The sequence below is a fragment of the Asterias amurensis genome, chromosome 1 (assembly GCF_032118995.1).
Source record: "Asterias amurensis chromosome 1, ASM3211899v1".
In the NCBI taxonomy this organism is placed as follows: Eukaryota; Metazoa; Echinodermata; class Asteroidea; order Forcipulatida; family Asteriidae; genus Asterias; species Asterias amurensis.
This window is the reverse complement of record NC_092648.1, coordinates 10,867,606-10,886,904: the sequence shown is the minus strand read 5'-3', so window position 1 is coordinate 10,886,904 and position 19,299 is coordinate 10,867,606. Positions and strand designations below refer to the sequence as shown.

The 19,299-nt window shown below is 37.1% G+C and overlaps 1 protein-coding gene across 1 annotated transcript in view; it reads left to right on the top strand.

Annotated features, from left to right (window-relative positions):
- The first annotated feature begins 2,044 nt into the window (after positions 1–2,044).
- LOC139945405 (gamma-aminobutyric acid type B receptor subunit 1-like) overlaps positions 2,045–19,299 on the top strand; it is a 29,632-nt gene continuing 12,377 nt past the window's right edge. Inside the window, exons 1-8 of the mRNA XM_071942759.1 lie at positions 2,045–2,372; positions 8,154–8,291; positions 9,726–9,896; positions 15,447–15,548; positions 17,151–17,216; positions 17,621–17,821; positions 18,186–18,323; positions 18,956–19,081. Coding sequence (XP_071798860.1) covers positions 2,049–2,372; positions 8,154–8,291; positions 9,726–9,896; positions 15,447–15,548; positions 17,151–17,216; positions 17,621–17,821; positions 18,186–18,323; positions 18,956–19,081 — 1,266 coding nt within the window. The 5' untranslated portion in view covers positions 2,045–2,048. The remainder of the gene's footprint in view (positions 2,373–8,153; positions 8,292–9,725; positions 9,897–15,446; positions 15,549–17,150; positions 17,217–17,620; positions 17,822–18,185; positions 18,324–18,955; positions 19,082–19,299) is intronic.

Below are 19,299 nucleotides of genomic sequence, written 5' to 3'. Positions count from 1 at the left end.
TGGGGTCAGCATTCATTGACCTATTTTGTAAAATGTGATCACTCTGCATAGTTACATAATTATGAATAAGTTATGTTTGATCGTGATGAAGTTCGCGCGCACGAATGTGGTATTTCCTTCCAGACGCTTCGCGGTGGCTTTACAGCGTTATCTATAAGCTACGGAGGCCTTGAAGAAAGGCTAGTGACAGGTAGACCAATCAATAAGCAACTGTATAATGATCTGCGTAGCTTATAACCCAATCGAAACGAGAAAACAACTCGAACGAGAGATTTTTGTTGCTACGAAATAAAATCTGTCCATAGTCTTATCTATACAAAAAACTACTTCAGGTTTAAAACATACCCGTAGCAATGTCATATAAAATCAGTTTAAACTGTTGTGCATTAATGGCACTGGACACCTTTGGTAATTGTCTAAGGCCAGTATTCTCACCTGGTGTATCTTAACATAATTCATACAGTAACAATCATGTGGAAGTTCGAACTCAATTGGTCGTCGAAGTTGCGAGAGAATAACGGAAGAAAACAGACCCAAGTGTTGGCTTTCAGATGCTTCAATTCGAGACCTCACTTTTAGTGTTTCAAGTCTCTACAATATGTGGACCTTCTTTGTGTTTTAGGTCCATACTTCAAGCGTAGCGTTAAATAACACTCACTCACTCACCGGTTTCCAAGTTAAAACGATGCCAGAAATGAAAGTTCACCGCCCTTTTGACACAGCTGAATCGAACACAAACAAGTGTGAAAATTGCAAAAGTAGAAACGACCTCGCAAACTTATAAAACATCAAGAACCTATGTATACAAAAACAACCCTGTAAAAAGCAATGTGTTTTGACAATGTTTTAATTGTTTTAAAGGTGCTACCCTTAACTTTTGTACGGCGAACTGACGTTATGTGGAATTTGAATCCAACAATAAGCATAGGTGAGGCACCTTTAAAGGATTTGGGTACTTTTTGTAACACAACACACACAGTGTCCACAGATTTACATCAAACTTACACTGTTTGAAGATAATGATACTAGAAAGCGTACCTTAAAATATCAGATGCTGAGGTGCTGTAGTTTTTGAGAAATGAGTAAAACAATGTCAGGAAAACACGTTTTTACATGCTAAAACAATTTTCGTCTCACGATCAGTGAGACGAAAATTATTTTCATGACATTATTCTACTCATTTCTCAAAAACTACAGCACCTCAGCAAGTAATATTTCCAGGAAAGCTTTCTACTATCATTATCTTCAAACTGTTTAAGTTTAGTGTAGATCTGTGGACATTGTGTTTTGTCCTACAAAAAGTACATACACCCTTTAAAGTTCACGACCCGATTTGGAAAGTGTTTTAGCAATGGAATAGCAATTTCAGTTTGCACAAACTACTGGCTTTATATTTTCCTTGGTTTGAGGAGGCTTGACCATCATAGCAATGACATTAGCTTTAAAGGCATTGGACACTTTGTCAAAAACCAGTATTCTCACTTGGTGTATCTCAACCTATGGATAACATAACAAATCAGTGAAAGTCGAGCTCAATTGGTCGTCGAAGTTGCGAGGTAATAATGAAAAAAGAAAACCACCCTTTTCACACGAAGTTGTGTGCTTTTAGATGCTTAATTTCGAGACCTCAAAGTCTAATTCGTGAGGTCTCGAACGTGGAAAAGTACTCCTTTCTCGAAAACTATGTTACTACAGAAAGAGGCGTTTTCTCACAATGTTTTATACTATCAACCGCTCTATTACTCAGTACCAAGTAAGGTTTTATGCTAATAATTATTTTAAGTAATTACCAATAGTGTCCACTGCCTTTAAACTGTTTGCGTATAATTTCGCGCACCAATTCAACGAGTAGCTTCGGACAGCAATAAAGCTGGTATGCCTGCAGAAGTGCTTTGTGAACGTACTCGTCAAACATCAGATTGGCGAGCCTCGGCTTGTCAGGATATACGTTCGCCTGCAATAGGTTTATACATCTTTTTTGTTTATACAGAGAGCATCTTTTAAAACACAACGGAAATATTCATTTTTGCAACAGCTCAAACACACCAATGATTCTAAGGATGGCTCTTTGTAAGGGCATTTATTGGAGTGTTATATTCTCATGCTTGTTGATATGTTGCTGTGTGAGGCCAGTCTTTTCTCAGACAACTGAGACGACATCGTTACCACAACCGACGTGGGAGACTCAGACACAAGGAAGCGAGACCACTGGAAAGATCCCATTGTATCTGGGTGGATTCTTCTCTCTAGCGGGGAGTGCATTTGACGCTAGTGGAAGTCTGGTCAGCGTCAACATGGCGCTTGAGGATATCAACGCTCGTCAGGATGTACTTTCAGATTACGAGCTTCGAATGGTTTGGAGCAATACTATGGTAAATTTAACAGTATCTTAAAAAATTTGTTTTAAATGTGAAATGTTAAACAGCTAACTGGCAGGCTAGATACAGGCGTTGGCCAAAATGGACGTTGAAACAACGCTGCAAAAACGTTTGGCTTGAACGTTACATTAACGTTATGAGTATAAACGTGATTCAGTTTTATTTTTAGTTAAATGTGTAATCAATGTTGACGATTCAACGTTTAAAACATGTTTTAAATGAATGTGTGTGCAATCATGTAAACGATGATTAAAGGCAGTCGACACTATTGGTAATTACTTAAAATAATTATTAGCATAAAAAACTTTCTTGATTTTGAGTAATGGGGAGAGGTTGGTAGTATAAAACATTGAGAAAAACGGCTCCCTCTGAAGTGACGTAGTTTTCGAGAAAGAAGTAATTTTCCACGAATTTGATTTCGAGACCTCAGATTAAAATTGGAGGTATCGAAATCAAGCATCTGAAAGCACACAACTTCGTGTGACAAATGTGTTTTTTCTTTCATGGTTATCTCGCAACTCCGACGACTAACGAGCTCAAAATTTCAAATGTTGGTTATTTTATGCATTATTTTAAGATACACCAAGTGAGAAGACTGGTCATTGACAATTACCAATAGTGTCAAGTGTCCTTAAAATACAAACTACTGAGAAGGCTAGACTATTGAGAGAACAGGTAACTGTCCTTTAACAAACATCTTCAGTTGCTCAACCACATAGCTCCAAGGTGTGACATGCATTATATTTTGTAACTTTACACGTTTTTAAAATACAAGTTGATAAGCCAATTCCACCGTTTCAGTGTTTAGATTTCGGGTGATCGGGTCTACCATTGAAGACCACCCTTTGCCGCAATCGGAATTATAGAAATTGAACATCGACATGCATACCGTGCAGAAGCTAAGGTGTATAAATTTGTGTTACTTTAACACCCGTGGTGTAAAATTGGATTCTTTATAAGGTACCTACACAGGACAACACCCGCGATGCCAATTTAACACAAATTTTACTGTTCATTTTGTTTTTTTCTATTACCTAATCACTGAACCTGATTTATTAAAGACACCGGACAAAGACCAATTTTCTCACTTGGTATATTTTAACATTATATATGCACAAAATAAGAAAACTGTTAAAATTTGAGCTCAACTGGTCATCGAAGTTGCAAGAGAACAAACGAATACAAAAAATAAACCTTGTTGCACAAGTTCTGTGCTTTCAGATGCTTGATTTCGATACCTCAACATCAAATTCTGAGGTCTCGAAATCAAATTTGAATATTTTAGTGCGAAATTCTTTCTCAAAATCAACGTTACTTCAGAGGGAGCGGTTTTCACGTTGTTTTAGACAGTTCTCCATTACTCGTTACCATGTAAGGTAATTTATGCTAATACTTATTTTGAGTAATTACAAGCAAGTGTCCGGTGCCTTAACTGGGGAACTTGTTGATTACATTTTGGTTAATAAACAAATTATGGTAGGGCCCTACTGACAAAGCCATCGACGCTTCAAAACGGCTGCCTTGAAAAACCAATAAACCGTGAAATTACGAATAGCCTACATGTTTTATGAAGGAGGTCAATGTTTATGGGTAGTGTAATTAATATTCTGTCATAACGATGACTGAGGTTATTGGTGAGTAGAATTTGACCAGGAACTAACATGACGAATCGTCAGTGATTTGACTGGGAAAATTGAGATTCAGAAAATATGTAGCGGAATGCTTTGGGATAATTGCCCGTGATAAATTTCAGAAACTTGGTTTATGCATTGAAATGGACCGTTATCTATAATAATTGCCCTTAATGGGATGGTATATAGGTCTGGCAATCACTATTAAAACTAATTGCAGTAAAGGCTTTACCCGGTTCGAAGTACATCAGCTTAAAGGAACACGTTGCCTTGGATCGGTCGAGTTGGTCTTTGAAAAGCGTCTTGTAACCGTTTGTTATAACATCGATATGGTTAGAAAGATGTAAAAGTAGAATACAATGATCTACACAAATATGCCTCGAAATTGCGTGGTTTTCGTTTAACCTCGTCGACAAACATGGTCGGCCATTTATGGGAGTCAAAACTTTGACTCCCATAAATGGCCGACCGTGTTAGTTCGCGACGTAAAATGAAAACCGTGCAATTTTGAGCGATACTTGTGTGGATCATTATATTCTACTTTTATATCTTTCTAACCATATGCATTTCATAACAAACTGTTTCAAACGCTTTTCATAAACCAACTCGTCCGATCCAAGGCAACGTGTTCCTTTAAGATCGTATAAAGTATTTTGAGAACCAGTTCTCTTCGAAGCAATGGGGTTACGGAAAAAGTAATAATTAGGCAAGTTTTTATCTTTCCAATACTGAATCTGAGAAACGTTTCTATCAGAAACGTTTTTCAGCTTGTGTATTCAAATTACATTATTCTTCCTGGTGGACACAACCGCTCCAGAGTTTCGGCGACATCTCAAGCTCGCTACTAATGTTTTATTGTTACACTATCTACATTTATATAGGATTGAAACAATCGAACCGTTAAAAAAAAAAAAAAAAAAAAAATGGATCCCTAGACGCGGTGTAACCTTAGTAATTTCATATTTACAACGATTTGTGATTTATTATCTTCGGCTAAATACTGTGGAATAAACACACATTCAACCCACTGCGCTTACATTAATTGAGATGATGGGACAAACGGGAACAATAAAGTAAACGACTTCATCAAAAAACTTTGCAAGCCAATTGTCGCGATATAGTATCAGGGCACTGGTTATAAACTGGTTTAATCACAGCTTAAAAGCACTGGACACCCTTTACAATTGGTGTCATAGACCAGTGTTCTCATTTTGTGTATCCCAACATATGCATAACAATAACAAATCTCTGAAAATTTTGGCTCAATTGGTCATCAAAATTGCTGAAGAACAATGATAGAAAAACACCCCTGTGGTGCGAACTTGTGCTTTCAATGGCAAAATAAAAGGCTTAAATACTTAGGTGAGAAATTACCTCTTTCAAAAAGCTACGTTACTTCAGAGGGAGCCGTTTCTCACAGTGTGTTATACTGTCAACAGCTCTCCATTGCTCGTTACCAAGTTTGTTTTTATGCTAATAATCTCTTGGGTAATTACCCATAGTGAATGTTCAGTGCCTTTGTACCTCGTTAATTGAACCCACCTGTTATGATTTTTGCAAGGTAGTACCTGCATTTTGTTTTAAAAATAACATCACTTAATTTGCATAAAACAAGGTCTTCGTTTGGACCTTTATTAATTGACGTACAAAGCACAGCAGCAGAGGTAAAACATAGTTGCAGAATCATTGTTTGAGGCTAGTATTTGAAGAATTGTTTAAACCAATTTTGAATGATTAAATTTTTTTTTTGTATTTTGTAACTCATACGCTATAATTAAAATAAGAGATCATGACCATTTTAAATAATCATGACAACCGACGACATTCAGCCTTGCCAGAAATTTCCAGGAAGAGAGGTTTCCTTATTAAAAAGCTTAATTGGCTTCGACCAATATGCAAATCACGAATTGCCAAGACAATTTGAAGCCACCTCGAAAGTAAAACAAAGCAAGGACAAAATCAACAAGATCGCCGAAAGCTTAGGGAGGGGGGGGGGGGGTGGCAACAGATGGGGAGGGACTCTAAAAGAGAACGGGTTACATCTTATCTTACCAGTCGCTGTTTTCGCACTGTTGTCTCTATCTTTAGTAAGGCTAACTTGCTTTCCGACCTCCACTTTTGTTTTCTATCATTTTTTGTGCCTTTTTGCTTTTATTGACTTATATATGAAATTTATTGATTTCTGTATTATTAAATTTACATAATTGATTGCAGTGTATTTAAAAATATGTTTTTTTTTTCTCATAGAAAACCACCATTCATTACACATATAGTTTCATTATTTATCAATCAACATAAAATAACTTTTTTTTTATTTAACGAAAACATAAAAACTTTTTTTCCAACCACCACAAATTTTACACAAAATTTCTCTTTTTTATAGTATTGGTTTGTGGTTTTTTCGTAAACTTTGATATATTGTGTTTCTGACAGTTGTTTAATTGATTTACACAAATAATGGCAACAAAATATGAAAATAAAAAATAAAGTCGCCCTTTAAAAAAAAGAGGTGAATCACTCAAGCGAGTTTACCAAGTAGAGGTCGGATACGGCAAAGTGTTCATACCTTGGTCCTTTGGTGAACTCCAATGTACGTCCACAAACCACATATCCATAGATCTTCAACTCATCTCTGGTCTCTTAAGAGCCGTCAGCCCAAAGATGCTCTCTCCCTTTCTGCAACTCACAAAATAGTTCCATCTTGAATCCTGGCTGGACGGGAGCTACGCTGTTTCCCTTGACAACTGCTTAGCCAGTGGCGTTAAAACAAATGGTTCAAACATGGAACTCCATGTTTTAAATGCAAACTACTTCAAATCTTGGCCGAGCCTTAGTTCAAGATTATCACACATTTGGTCAGTGTATACATATACAGTTATTGTCAAAAATGTTTCCGAATTCCCACCATGGTGAATTGACTCACGTTAGGTTCGTCAGGAAAAGACGAAACGTCCATTGCAATTTCCGCATTACAGTCGCCATGTTGTTTACCATTCCGCATTAGCCCTATCTGAATGCATTGGAGGATACGCTACAATGGGTACTTTGAAAACGGTGCCAAAACTCTTCATTTGCATAACTATGAAGATCTTATATAACGGTGCAAATCCAAAGTATTCCCCCAATCCAAGGAGCAAACGGATTGAATTTGTTGAGTCAAAGTCTCAATCTCAAAATGGTTCATTAATTAATTCCGCGGCAAGAAATTAATGCCAAGAAGAAGGCCTAAAAGCAGAAATCATAATTTAGAACAAAGGTATTCTTATATTCATTTTGGTTTGTTACCCATATACACCGATGTGTGTAAGCACTGTATAATCATTGCTTACCCGAGTTCTGTGAAAAAAAAATCAACGGCATTTTACTCGGGTGGGATTCGTTTTCTTATTTTGTATTAAAAAGTTTATTGATGGGATTTTTTTCCCCATCAAAATATTGTAATTAAAATTAACACAAAAACAATGTAAAAGAGGAAGCTTTGATGAGAGAAACTGTCGTCTTTCAGGATGTTTTGAATTAATTTCACTTGATCATCACTTCAGAAACTGTTGTAATTATAGTTGTCGTAGGAATTTTTTTTAAAGCTAACAACTTGAAAATGTTTGATTTAAGTTGAACTGTCGACATTACTGCACATGTAACAATACAGAGGCGGGTACCATCCAAAACACTATTCATCACCTGTCATCTGAGACTAGTATCCTGCCCACTGTTGCTTAGCAGAAAGTTGTTTAGCGCGATTTTCCGATTAAACAGCTGAATTTGGTCCCATGCTCGGGTCATGAAAACATTCCACCTACAGGCAGGGGAGGGCCCGGTTTCATAGCGCTGCTCAGCGGTAAGCAAATTATCGTGCTTACTGTAGCAGAAAAACATTGCTAAGGTGTAAGTGTATTTCATAGGTAAGCAATGAAATTTGGCGGCCATCTTGCACAATCGCCATGGATTAACATTGTGACGTCATTCATTTTCGTGCAGTAAGCATTGGAAGGTTAGCATGCCTTTTTGCGTGCTTACATGAAATGAAAAATTGTAGAGTAAGCACAAAACCGCCCGTTTGTAAGCAGGTTTATGAAATCGGGCCTTGTCTATTTTCGTTTCACTAGTCTGTAATATTACGTGTGTCTTTTGTATTGTGTTTTAGTGTAATGCGGGACTGGGTACCAGACGTCTCTTTGAGCTGATACACGAGCCTCCTCATAAGTTGATGCTGATTGGCCCAGCTTGTTCCACTACTGCGCAGGCAGTGGCCCAGACGGCATTCTATTGGAACCTCATCACGGTAAAAAAAAAAAAAAAAAAAAAACCGAACCATCAAACAAACAAATATAAACAATTTACACAAAAAATTAATGTTATAATTTTGTATTCGTTGGTTTATTGCTAAATTCATATTGCAGCCCCAAAAGCTGAATTATAAAACACACATAAGATTACATTGTCAAAGTCAATACATCTGGGACAAAAATGTGAATTGTTTTAAAACTTCTTTGTCAATTGACAAATTGTCCAAAGTTTGAACAATATCTGTTATAAATTACTACAATAAGGTATTTAAACGACTATTAATTAATAAATGCGCCCATGTTTAATTTTTTTTGAGATTCGGAACAGTATTAAACATGGCAAACAAAACAGGTTGGACGTGATGTGCATTCCACCAGTCAAAATTTGATGACAATATACTATAAGTACGGTCAATAAAATCAATTAAAGGAACACGTTGCCTTGGATCGGTCGAGTTGGTCTTTGAAAAGCGCTATGTAACCGTTTGTTATAAAATCGGTATGGTTAGAAAGATGTTGTAAAAGTAGAATACAATGATCTACACAAATATGCCATACATGGCCGACCGTGTTGGTTCGCGACGTAAAATGAAAACCGTGCAATTTTGAGTGATACTTGTGTGGACAATACATTTTACATTTAAAACATCTTTCTAACCATATGCATTTTATAACAAATGGTTACAAACGCTTTTCATAGACCAACTCGTCCGATCCAAGGCAACGTGTTCCTTCAAGCACAATATTGCTCCTCAACAGCTTTATGCCTTTAGGGTCTTGTCCGACGAGGCAAGTTTTACAGGCAACTTGGAGGCAACCAACTGCAGTGCATGCTACAGGACCACTTTAGTAGAACAAGAGTAATTTGTCAGACAATATCTTGCGCCTTCTAGACCAATAGCCGATGTGAACATTATTTAGAATGGATTCTCTTCATTGAGATTGCCTTGAAAACTGGTTGCTTGAATTGCCTCGTGTGACATAGAGTTGATTGAAGTCCCATTCTCGTGTAGGGGGTCCCTAAGCATATCACGCCAACTTACTATGAAACAACCCGTAGCATACAGTAAAGTGTGCGCTCGCCGTCAAAATGTGGTCCCGAGAATGCGGCACAGGTTTAGGAATGCAAGGGCCGATTTCACAAAGAGTTAGGACTCGTCTTATCTCGAGTTGGGACGAGTAACTCTTCCTAACTTAGGATTAATCTTAAGGTCTGCACGCTACAGTGCAGGGTTGGGACTCGTCCTAAGTCCTAAGATTAGTCTTAAGTTAGGAAGATTTTTGTGAAATCGACGGCAGAGCATCACAAAACAGTAGTTTTCTGGGGATGGCACGGGATTGGGACTTGAGTCAAGTCTACGTGTGACATGGCCTTATGGGCACAAAATATTGTATGACCAATAATTTGATGTTTCCATTTTGTTCTGAAGATCTCGTATTCGGTTGGATCACCGGCTTTGTCTAACCGCCTGGTGTTTCCGAAGTTCTTCCGTACCTACATGCCGGATACCTTACTGAACAGAGCCCGATTGCATATTATCAGAGATTTCGGCTGGAAAAGAGTGGCTACAATCCATGAAAATGAGGATCTCTTCTCACTGGTAGGTGAATAATTAAAAGTAGTAACAAAGTTTTGTAGATGCTGTTCATTGTATTCCCTATTTGTTTGTATATGTAAGTTTGTACAATGTGTGTTGTATTGTTTGTTTTAATTTGAGCATTGAAAAAACAGTTTTTTCATTCTGCTTTTTCTTCGTGCCTTCTGCCTCACTCGCGCCCCCTCTCTCCCCCTCTCTCTTCATGTATTTTCACTTGACTGCTTCTGTTTTACTCAGAAGTGTAATATTTTGTCGTTAAGCAAATACTTTGAAGACCACTCTTGATCAATAAACCTCATTTAAGAGTCAGTTCAGGTAAATAGTTGACATACTTGCTCACGGTCAAAAAATGTTTTTTTTTTATACTTTGTGGGTTGAAGGGCCTTGGGGTGCAAGTAAACAAAATTGCATTTTCAATTTTATATATAGCCCGTTGCCATGGTTACGGCTCATTTTGTTTTTTGGCCATTTTAGGCCGATTTTGGGGTCTGAAAAACTGGTTTTTAGCTCATATTTACAACTCCACCCAACCAAAATGCAACATTATTTCAAAAAACCTTTTATATCACTACAAAGTATCATCCTTGGCCTTCCTTGAGAAAATGTTTTATTGCTTTAAATAACACCCTTGTGCTATTTTTGCATTATGCATTACAGTATGTTTTTAGAACTTGCAAAATCAACATTTTTACCCTATTTTTGGACCCCAAAATGTCAACTTGCCAGGGGTCTCAGAAAGTTTCCCTTTCGGCTGTGATTAGGGCCAACAGTGGTCTTTCAATATCTGGTGTCAAAAACCTGGGCAATTGTATCCTGTTGTGACAGTACTGCCTCAAAACTAGACTTTTTTCCCCAAAACATGAAAAATGCCTTCTAAAGGGTCTTTTCACATAATATCGAAATACGTGTCCACGGTAACAAAAAGAAGAATATTTTTCATTTTTTTGGGGATGGTAGGATGGTAGGGACTTGGGGTCCAAATAAACAACATTTACATTTCAAATCATATCATAACACGTTGCCATGGTAAAAGTTCATGTGTGTTTAGGCCACTTTGGGCCGATATTGGGGAATGAAAAACTGTTTTTTTAGTTAATATTTACAACTCCACCCCACCAAAAAACAAAATTATTTCATAAAACCTTTTACATCACTACAAAGTATCATCCTTGGCTTTACTTGAGACAAAAAATATTGCTATAAATTTCACCCTTGTGCTATTTTTAGAACGTGCATTAGAGTATGTTTTTAGAACTTGCAAAATCAACATTTTTACCATATTTTTTGCCCTCAAAATTTCATTTTTTTCAGGGGTCTCAGAATATTTTCCTTTCGGTTTTGATCAGGGCCAAAATTTGTCTTTTTTATTTTTGGTAAGAAAAACTTGGCAAGTGTATCCTGATGTTAACAGTACTGTCTCAAAAATAGACTTTTTTCCTCAAACAGAAAAATGCATTTTGAATTGTTTTTTCTTTATATTGAATTTCTAACTTTAAAAAGTTATAATTCTATCAATCTTGCAGCTTTTCCTTAGCACTAGTGGATTACCCAACATTGATCAGGAACTGTTGATGACCTTAATTTTACAATTTGCCCGGCCCAGCCCCAATCATATTTCTTGACATTGCATAAAACAATGTTTTGTGAATAGCGCCTCTTTTTGTGAAAGTGTTCCCTTTCGGTTGTTATTGGTGTTTTCATGTCTCTGGGTAGAAACACTGTGTTTATTGTATCCTGTTGTGACTGATCATGCCTTAAGTATAGTAATTTTTCCAAAAACAATGCATGCTTGTTAAAAATCTGGCACTGTTTCCATGCCCTTTGAGTAATGAATACAAAGTTTTTATTTAAACATAATGGTATCCAACCAAACCGAAACCAATGCTTTGCCACTGAGAGTTCTTGATTTGGCTACTTTACCTATTGTACAGGTAAGATTCCCATTGCAAGTAGAGTGCGATGAGCATTCTTTACAAGTTGTCTTTAATACAGGGCCTACTCTCCTTGGTCCCTGCCTGCTACCAAATGTAAAACTTTTCTTAGAGATAGAGATCATAAACAATGTAGTTTCTGTGTTTGCGGCAGATGGTTTGGAGCATCCAATCATGTCCAACACAAACGTGGGAAATTAAAAAGCCCGCTTAAAAGTGTTGGAAAAGTTTGCCAAGATCTTATTAAAAACAATGATACTAACGATTTGCAAGATGAGCGTAAGAGATTATTTAAAAGGAACACGTTGCCTGGGATCGGTTAAGTTGGTCTTTGAAATGCGTTTGTAACGGTTTGTTTTAAAATGCATGGTTAGAAAGATGTTTTTGAGTGATACTTGTATGGATCATTATATTCTACTTTTAAAATATCTTTCTAATCATATGCATTTTTTAATAAGCGTTTACAAACGCTTTTGAAATACCAACTCGACCGATCCAAGGCATTGTGTTCCTTAATAATGAAACAACATTGAAAGAAGTTGTAAAAACTTGCACCTGCTGAACATAAATAAGTAAGATGCATTTGCAGTGACAAAAGTCTATTCAGGCTAGTTTGTTATTTTTTCCATTCACTATCTTACTAATTCATAATTATTATATATGTCTCTGAGAACGTTGAGTTGTTTATCACATTGAGTTGTTTATCACGTTAAATAAACCAACTCTTTTATTGTTTGCAACAGTACAATTGAAAGGAACCCCACCATAGATGGGGGAACTGCTTACAGAAGGCCAAAGCAGGTGAATGGCCATTTAGCCCTTTAGTCCCTGCACCGCCCGAGTTTGCTGAAATCCAATTTCTCAAGAGTCTTGCAGTAAATTACTGGAATCATAGTTCAAATTTTAAAAGTTGCCAAGGCTTAATGTGTATGCACAATTTTTTACCCTTTCGGTAATATTTGTATAAAAGTTCTCATGGGAACAATAAATGCCTCTCGTTAAACGGCTACGGTAATTTTTATGGCGAATACTTTTGTGCACGGATAAAATGAACACAATAGCTTTTCAAGGCTTTTGTCTGGCTCAATGCTCATACTGATTAAATGCGAAGGCGTTATTTTCGACAATATCATCGTAAATGATGAACAGTTTCCTGTTTACTGATGAGCGTTTTATTTTTCGTAAGAGCTAAATTATTTCATCATCATTAGCTTTGACAAGTCAACTGTGAAGGGAGAATTAATAACGATCTATAACAACTAGATATATTAACAAATGCGTAGACCTACTAATGACTATCGAGTTTTCTTTTGATGTTCCTTTTTTTCTACAAACACAAGCTAGCGAGGTTTCCTCATACCGCATACAGTGTATCGCTATAATGCGGCTGGGCGGTACAGCGGCTAAATGGTTAGATACTTTGGATACAGTACTTGCTCACTTTTATAGCCTCTTTGTTCTGATTGGGATGAAAATGTTTAGTTCGGTAGCGGGCAGGGGACCAAGAAGACTGTTATAAGGCCATGTAAAGACAAGGACAGTAAAGATTGCTCACCGCACTACTTCTCTTCTTGCAATGTGAATCATACCTGTACAACTAGGTAAAGTAGTTATGACAAAACAAGAACTCAGTGGCTTAAAGAGCATGGAAACAGTGCCATATTCTTTTAACAAGCATGCTCGTTTTTGTTTTTTATCAATTCAAACTAAGGGATAACTTCAAAATGCATTTTTATTGTTTTTGGAAAAATTACCATTTTTGAGGCAGAAGTGTCACAACAGGATACAATAAACCAAAGTGTTTCTCCCCAGTAGACATGCAAACCATAATGATAGCCCAATCAAAACAAAAAGGGAAATATTCCGAGAACCAACAAAACATTAAAGACAGTACAAACTTTCTTGATGTGCAAGGGGAATTAAAAAATGTGAATTTCAAAAAAAAAGGCGCTGTTCGCAAAACTGTTATTTTATTTTATGCAATGTCAAGAAATATGATTGGGCCAGGGCCGGGGTGGGGCAAATTATAAGATTTAGGTCATCAACAAGTCCTAATCAATAAAAAGCTGCCAGATTGATGGAATTATAGCTAACTTTTTCATGTTATAAATTCAAAATGAAGCAAATATTTCAAAATGCATTTCTCTATGTTTTCGGGGAAAAGGGTCTATTTTTGAGACAGTTCTGTTACATCAGGATACAATTGCCCGAGTCTTTCTTACCAGAAATAAAAAGACAAATTATGGCCCTGATCAAAACCGAAAGGAAAATATTCTGAGACCCCTGAAAAAATGGAATTTTGAGGGCAAAAAATATGGTAAAAATGTTGATTTTGCAAGTTCTAAAAACATACTCTAATGCACGTTCTTAAAATAGCACAAGGGTGAAATTTATAGCAATATTTTTTGTCTCAAGTAAAGCCAAGGATGATACTTTGTAGTGATGTAAAAGGTTTTATGAAATAATTTTGTTTTTGGTGGGGTGGAGTTGTAAATATTAACTTAAAAAAACAGTTTTTCATTCCCCAATATCGGTCCAAAGTGGCCTAAACACAAATGAACTGTTACCATGGCAACGTGTTATATTATGATTTGAAATGTTAATGTTGTTTATTTGCACCCCAAGTCCCTACCATCCACAAAGTATAAAAAAAAAATATTCCTTTTCTTTTACCATGGACACGTATGTCGATATTATGTGGAAAGACCCTTAAAAAGGCATTTTTCATGTTTTGGGGAAAAAAGTCTAGTTTTGAGGCAGTACTGGCCCAACAGGATACAATTGCCCAAGTTTTTGACACCAGATATGGAAAGACCAATGTTAGCCCTAATCACAGACGAAAGGAAAATTTTCTGAGACCCCTGGCAAGTTGACATTTTGGGGTCAAAAAATAGGGTAAAAATGTCGATTTTGCAAGTTCTAAAAACATACTGTAATGCATGGTGCAAAAATAGCACAAGGGTGATATTTAAAGCAATATTTTTTTTTTCTCAAGGAAGGCCAAGGATGATACTTTGTAGTGATATAAAAGGTTTTTTGAATTAATATTGCATTTTGTTGGGGTGGAGTTGTAAATATGAGCTAAAAACCAGTTTTTCAGACCCCAAAATCGACCTAAAATGGCAAAAAAATAAAATGAGCCGTAACCATGGCAACGGGCTATATATAGAATTGAAAATGCAATTTTGTTAACTTGCACCCCAAGGCCCTTCCACCGACAAAGTATAAAAAAAAATCATTTTTTGACCGTGAGCAACTATGTCAACTATTTACCTGAACTGACTCTTAAAAGTAGCTTCAAAATATGGAAAAACAATGTTAACAAACACATACAAATTGCACTGATGCACTTTTAGTTCTGAGCAGACGAACTATGAAATCAGACAGGAAGACACAAATTGATCAACTGTAAATAGACAGAGAAAACAAAGTAAACTTAAACTAGGCTTATATGCTACAATCGAGAAACAGACATAACATATTAGGGCATTAAATACCATAGAGTTGATAAAAAATTATAAACTTTTAAAGTGTAAAACTACAATTTTAAAAGCCTTTTGTGAATGTCATTTCATTGTTGTATATACCAGATTTAGTAATTGTATTTTATCTTTACCCCTAGTCCATCGATGACATGGTCAACCTCCTGAAGACTGAAGACATTGATTTGATCTCCTCAGAGTCATTTGATGAGGATCCAATAAACCAGATTGCCAATCTCAAGGTAAAGTATACGAACAAGCCATTTGCGTGTTAGATTTGAAAATTGTCTAAAATCAGACCAGGGAATAACGCCTTAGTAAACGTCGTTCCATAATGAAGGTTCAATGAAGTGGACGGCTCTTTGATCATTCAATTTAGTGGAAAGAGTAGTTTCAGTCAGTTGGAATTGCCCAGCAGAGCGAACAGGACGAACAGGACGAACAGGAATGTATGTATGTAGAAGGTTACATAAATAGACAGCTAGGATGTATGCCATGAAGAGCTTTGAAAGTGAGGAGATTTAAAGGGAAGGTACACGTTTGGTAATTACTCAAAACAAATATTTACTTAAAAACTGACTTGGTAACGAGCATTGGAGAGCTGTTGATAGTATAAAACATTGAAGAAATGGCTCCCTCTGAAGTAGCATAGATTTCGAAATAGAGGTAATTTCTCACTAAAATAATAAAAGACTTCTAGCTAGAAGTCTTTTATTCCTATCTGAAAGCACACAAATTCGTCCAAAAAGGGTGTTTTTCTGTCATCATTTTCTCCCAACTTCGATGACCAACTGAGCTCAAATTTTCACAGGTTTGTTATTTTAAGCATATGTTGAGATATACCAAAGGCGAACACTGGTCTTTGACAATTGCCAATAGTGTACTTTCCCTTTAATTCATACAATTGGGTCAAACGAAGGCTCATCTATGATAGATTGCTTTGTATTCCTGCGTTGTCAAATCTGAAATCAGCGAGTAAAAGCCTAGATTATGATTGAGTGATGTAATGACTTGTCCCTAATGCACATCAATACTGCACTCAAAATTTGCTGTCATAACCACTGCTCTAATTTCGTGGTGATCCATCCAATTTAAAAGTCGAGGCCAATTGATAATTAAATTCTTTATTCGATGGTGATCACACTTTACAAAAAGCAACCAAATATAGAATCAAGGTTATGAAGACGCATACTTTGTAACAGGGATCAGGGGAGCATATCCAATATAATGCCAATTAATTTTATAGCTGGTATTGGAACCAAGGGTTAAAAAAACAAAACAACCAATGGCAGCAATGAGAACTGCAATGCAAAAACTTTGTGTTAAACATTAACGCCATGGGTGTTGCCACAACAAATACCGAAGAGAGAATCAAAGTTAACATCTACATGTTATTTTAACAACATGTTCGGTCACGGTGTCAATGACACCACACATTGTGTCATTTTGTAATAGCCCAGCTTTTGCGGTGAATGACTTGAGATGGTACCAAGAAACCTCTAAAAAAACTCCCCGTCAGAATTGATCCGGATTCTATGTTCCATGAAGCCCTGACCCACTTCCGGGTCAGACTGACCTTGGAAATTGTTTAAAATGGAATATTAACTCAAACTCTTTGACAGTGCTGGGACGTTCTTACTCCGGATTCCGGGTCACACTGACACGTAACTTGGTCAGACAATATTGACGTAGGGATTTAATGGTAATTTTGTTTTCTGTTTAGTCAGGTACCAGTGCAAGATAGAATCACGTTTTTTCTGGTTTGAACCACGTATTTGAACATTTCCCAGGTTAAACACATTTTATAGTGCTACTATTTAATATCCGTGTTTTATATTTTCAAGCAATTGGACGCCCGCATAATTTTGGTCAACATGTACGAGGACAAAGCCAGAAGGGTTTTCTGCGAGGTATGTGGATTTTATTCCAGTTGTTTTTCCGATTTTAATGACAGCGCGATCACACTTTAAAACCCTGCATACGTCATTACGTACATGCTGGCATATTTTAATAAGTACATGGTCTTAACCAGACCTAGATTTTTGCATAGATTATTTCCCAGCCTCGCTACCATGGGCAGCGCGTGGTATCACCCGCTAGCTTTGCGCAAGTCTATTCTCGCTACCATAGACAGCGCACCGATATCCTTAGTTGGACCATAACACACGTCCTAGAGGGAGGGGGGGGGGGGGGTTGTAAATCAAAAGGGATAAGTGATTTTTACACAACACACGGGACCAACGGTTTTACGTCCCGTCCGAAGGACGACTATCATGGTTAAGTGCTAACGAAGGCTTTCCTGGTTATATAATAGGCTTGGCGGCAGAATATGACAGGACCTGGTTACGTATGGCTCCTTCTCGGATGGTATTCCATGAACTGGTGGACCGTTAGAGACGACAGCATCACGAGATGTACGACTGAAGAAATAAAGAATGCAGTTGAAGGCTCGCTGTACATCGCTACAGAATGTGCTGTGTTTGGACGACAAGATGCAGACACTGTATCAGGCGTGGTAAGCTGTAATTGACCACTTCCGAACCCACAACTTCGCGGCTCCAGATTCGGCTCAGGCTAGCTTGGCCCCGCGATCAGATCTTTGGTGAAGAAAAGGGTAACTGACGGGGGGGGGGGGGGGGGGCAACAGTTCCCTTATTAAATGTATACTTCATGTTGACAAGATATGAAGTGATGAGAATTTTGGTGAAACAAAGAGTATTCTGGGGCACAGTTCCCTTTCCGTGTGTATATCGTGTTCACGAGATATATGATAATTAATATGTTGGTGGAGCAAAGCGTAACTCAGGGGCACAGTTCCTTATTCATATTTTGCATATCATGTTGACGATAATACATGATGAATTTCCTATTTTCTTTAGACACCGCTTGACTTTGATGTCGAGATACAAAGACGATTACTACGCCAAGAGAACGAAAACCACACATACAGCGGACAAGAATCGTTTGGGTATGATGCAGTTTGGGCTATAGCACTTGCATTGAACAAGTCTGCAGAGGTAAGCAATGGGAGACTTTGGGACGCTTGGTGGCAGCAGACTTACCAGGTAAGTTTCCATTGTTTACGTAGTTCTGAGCATGCGCACATTACCGAGAACAATGGATTTTGCCTGGTAAGTCTGCTGCCACCTAGTGTCCCAAAAGTTCCCCATTGCAATACGGAACCACTTTTAATGTCTATGTTTACTTGTTTTAATGACTGAAGTGTGAACACAATGCTGCATTTTTTTACTTTCAAAACTGTGTTTACATTATAATATTATTACCGTTAGTGTATAAATTCCAGTGCCGTTAAACACTTTTCCCTTAGTTGCTTTGTATTGTTAAAGTTTACTGTAATTTTCGAATGGATTTTTAAAATTGAAATAATGTCAATGTACATGCAAGTTCCATTTTCCTATTGAGATGTCAGTATGTTTTTTATATTTCGAAACAATAAATAAACTTTTTATCTATCTTGCTATCAATCTATCAAATATTTGTTGGAAAAGAATCTTAGTGTTGGGCGTTTGTGCAACGAGGTGTATAACAAATATGTCTCTTATCGTGTACTTACACGATGTTACAGTGTACGTGAGTAATCTAAACTTATGTCCGGATCATTAAATTCAATTTAATTTAATTTCTTCAGGTATTGAAGACGAAGCGTTTTAGAGACGGAAGCATCCGTAGACTGCAGGACTTTACCTACGACGATAAAGAAATGAGCCAACTCTTTTTCGATTTACTCGCCGAGACAGATTTTTATGGGACATCGGTAAGAAAAAAAGAGAGTATGTTTGAAAGGAGCAATCTCTTTAGAAATACACCTCAAATATCTGAAACAAAGCCAACCAACCAAACAGCCAAAGCAACACCGACAACAAAACTGAAACGGAGCACTACGATCAGAACACTACCTCACTGGACTAAACAAACTAACCAACCAAAGAAACAACAACCAAAACAAACACATCAACATCAAGCACCAACATC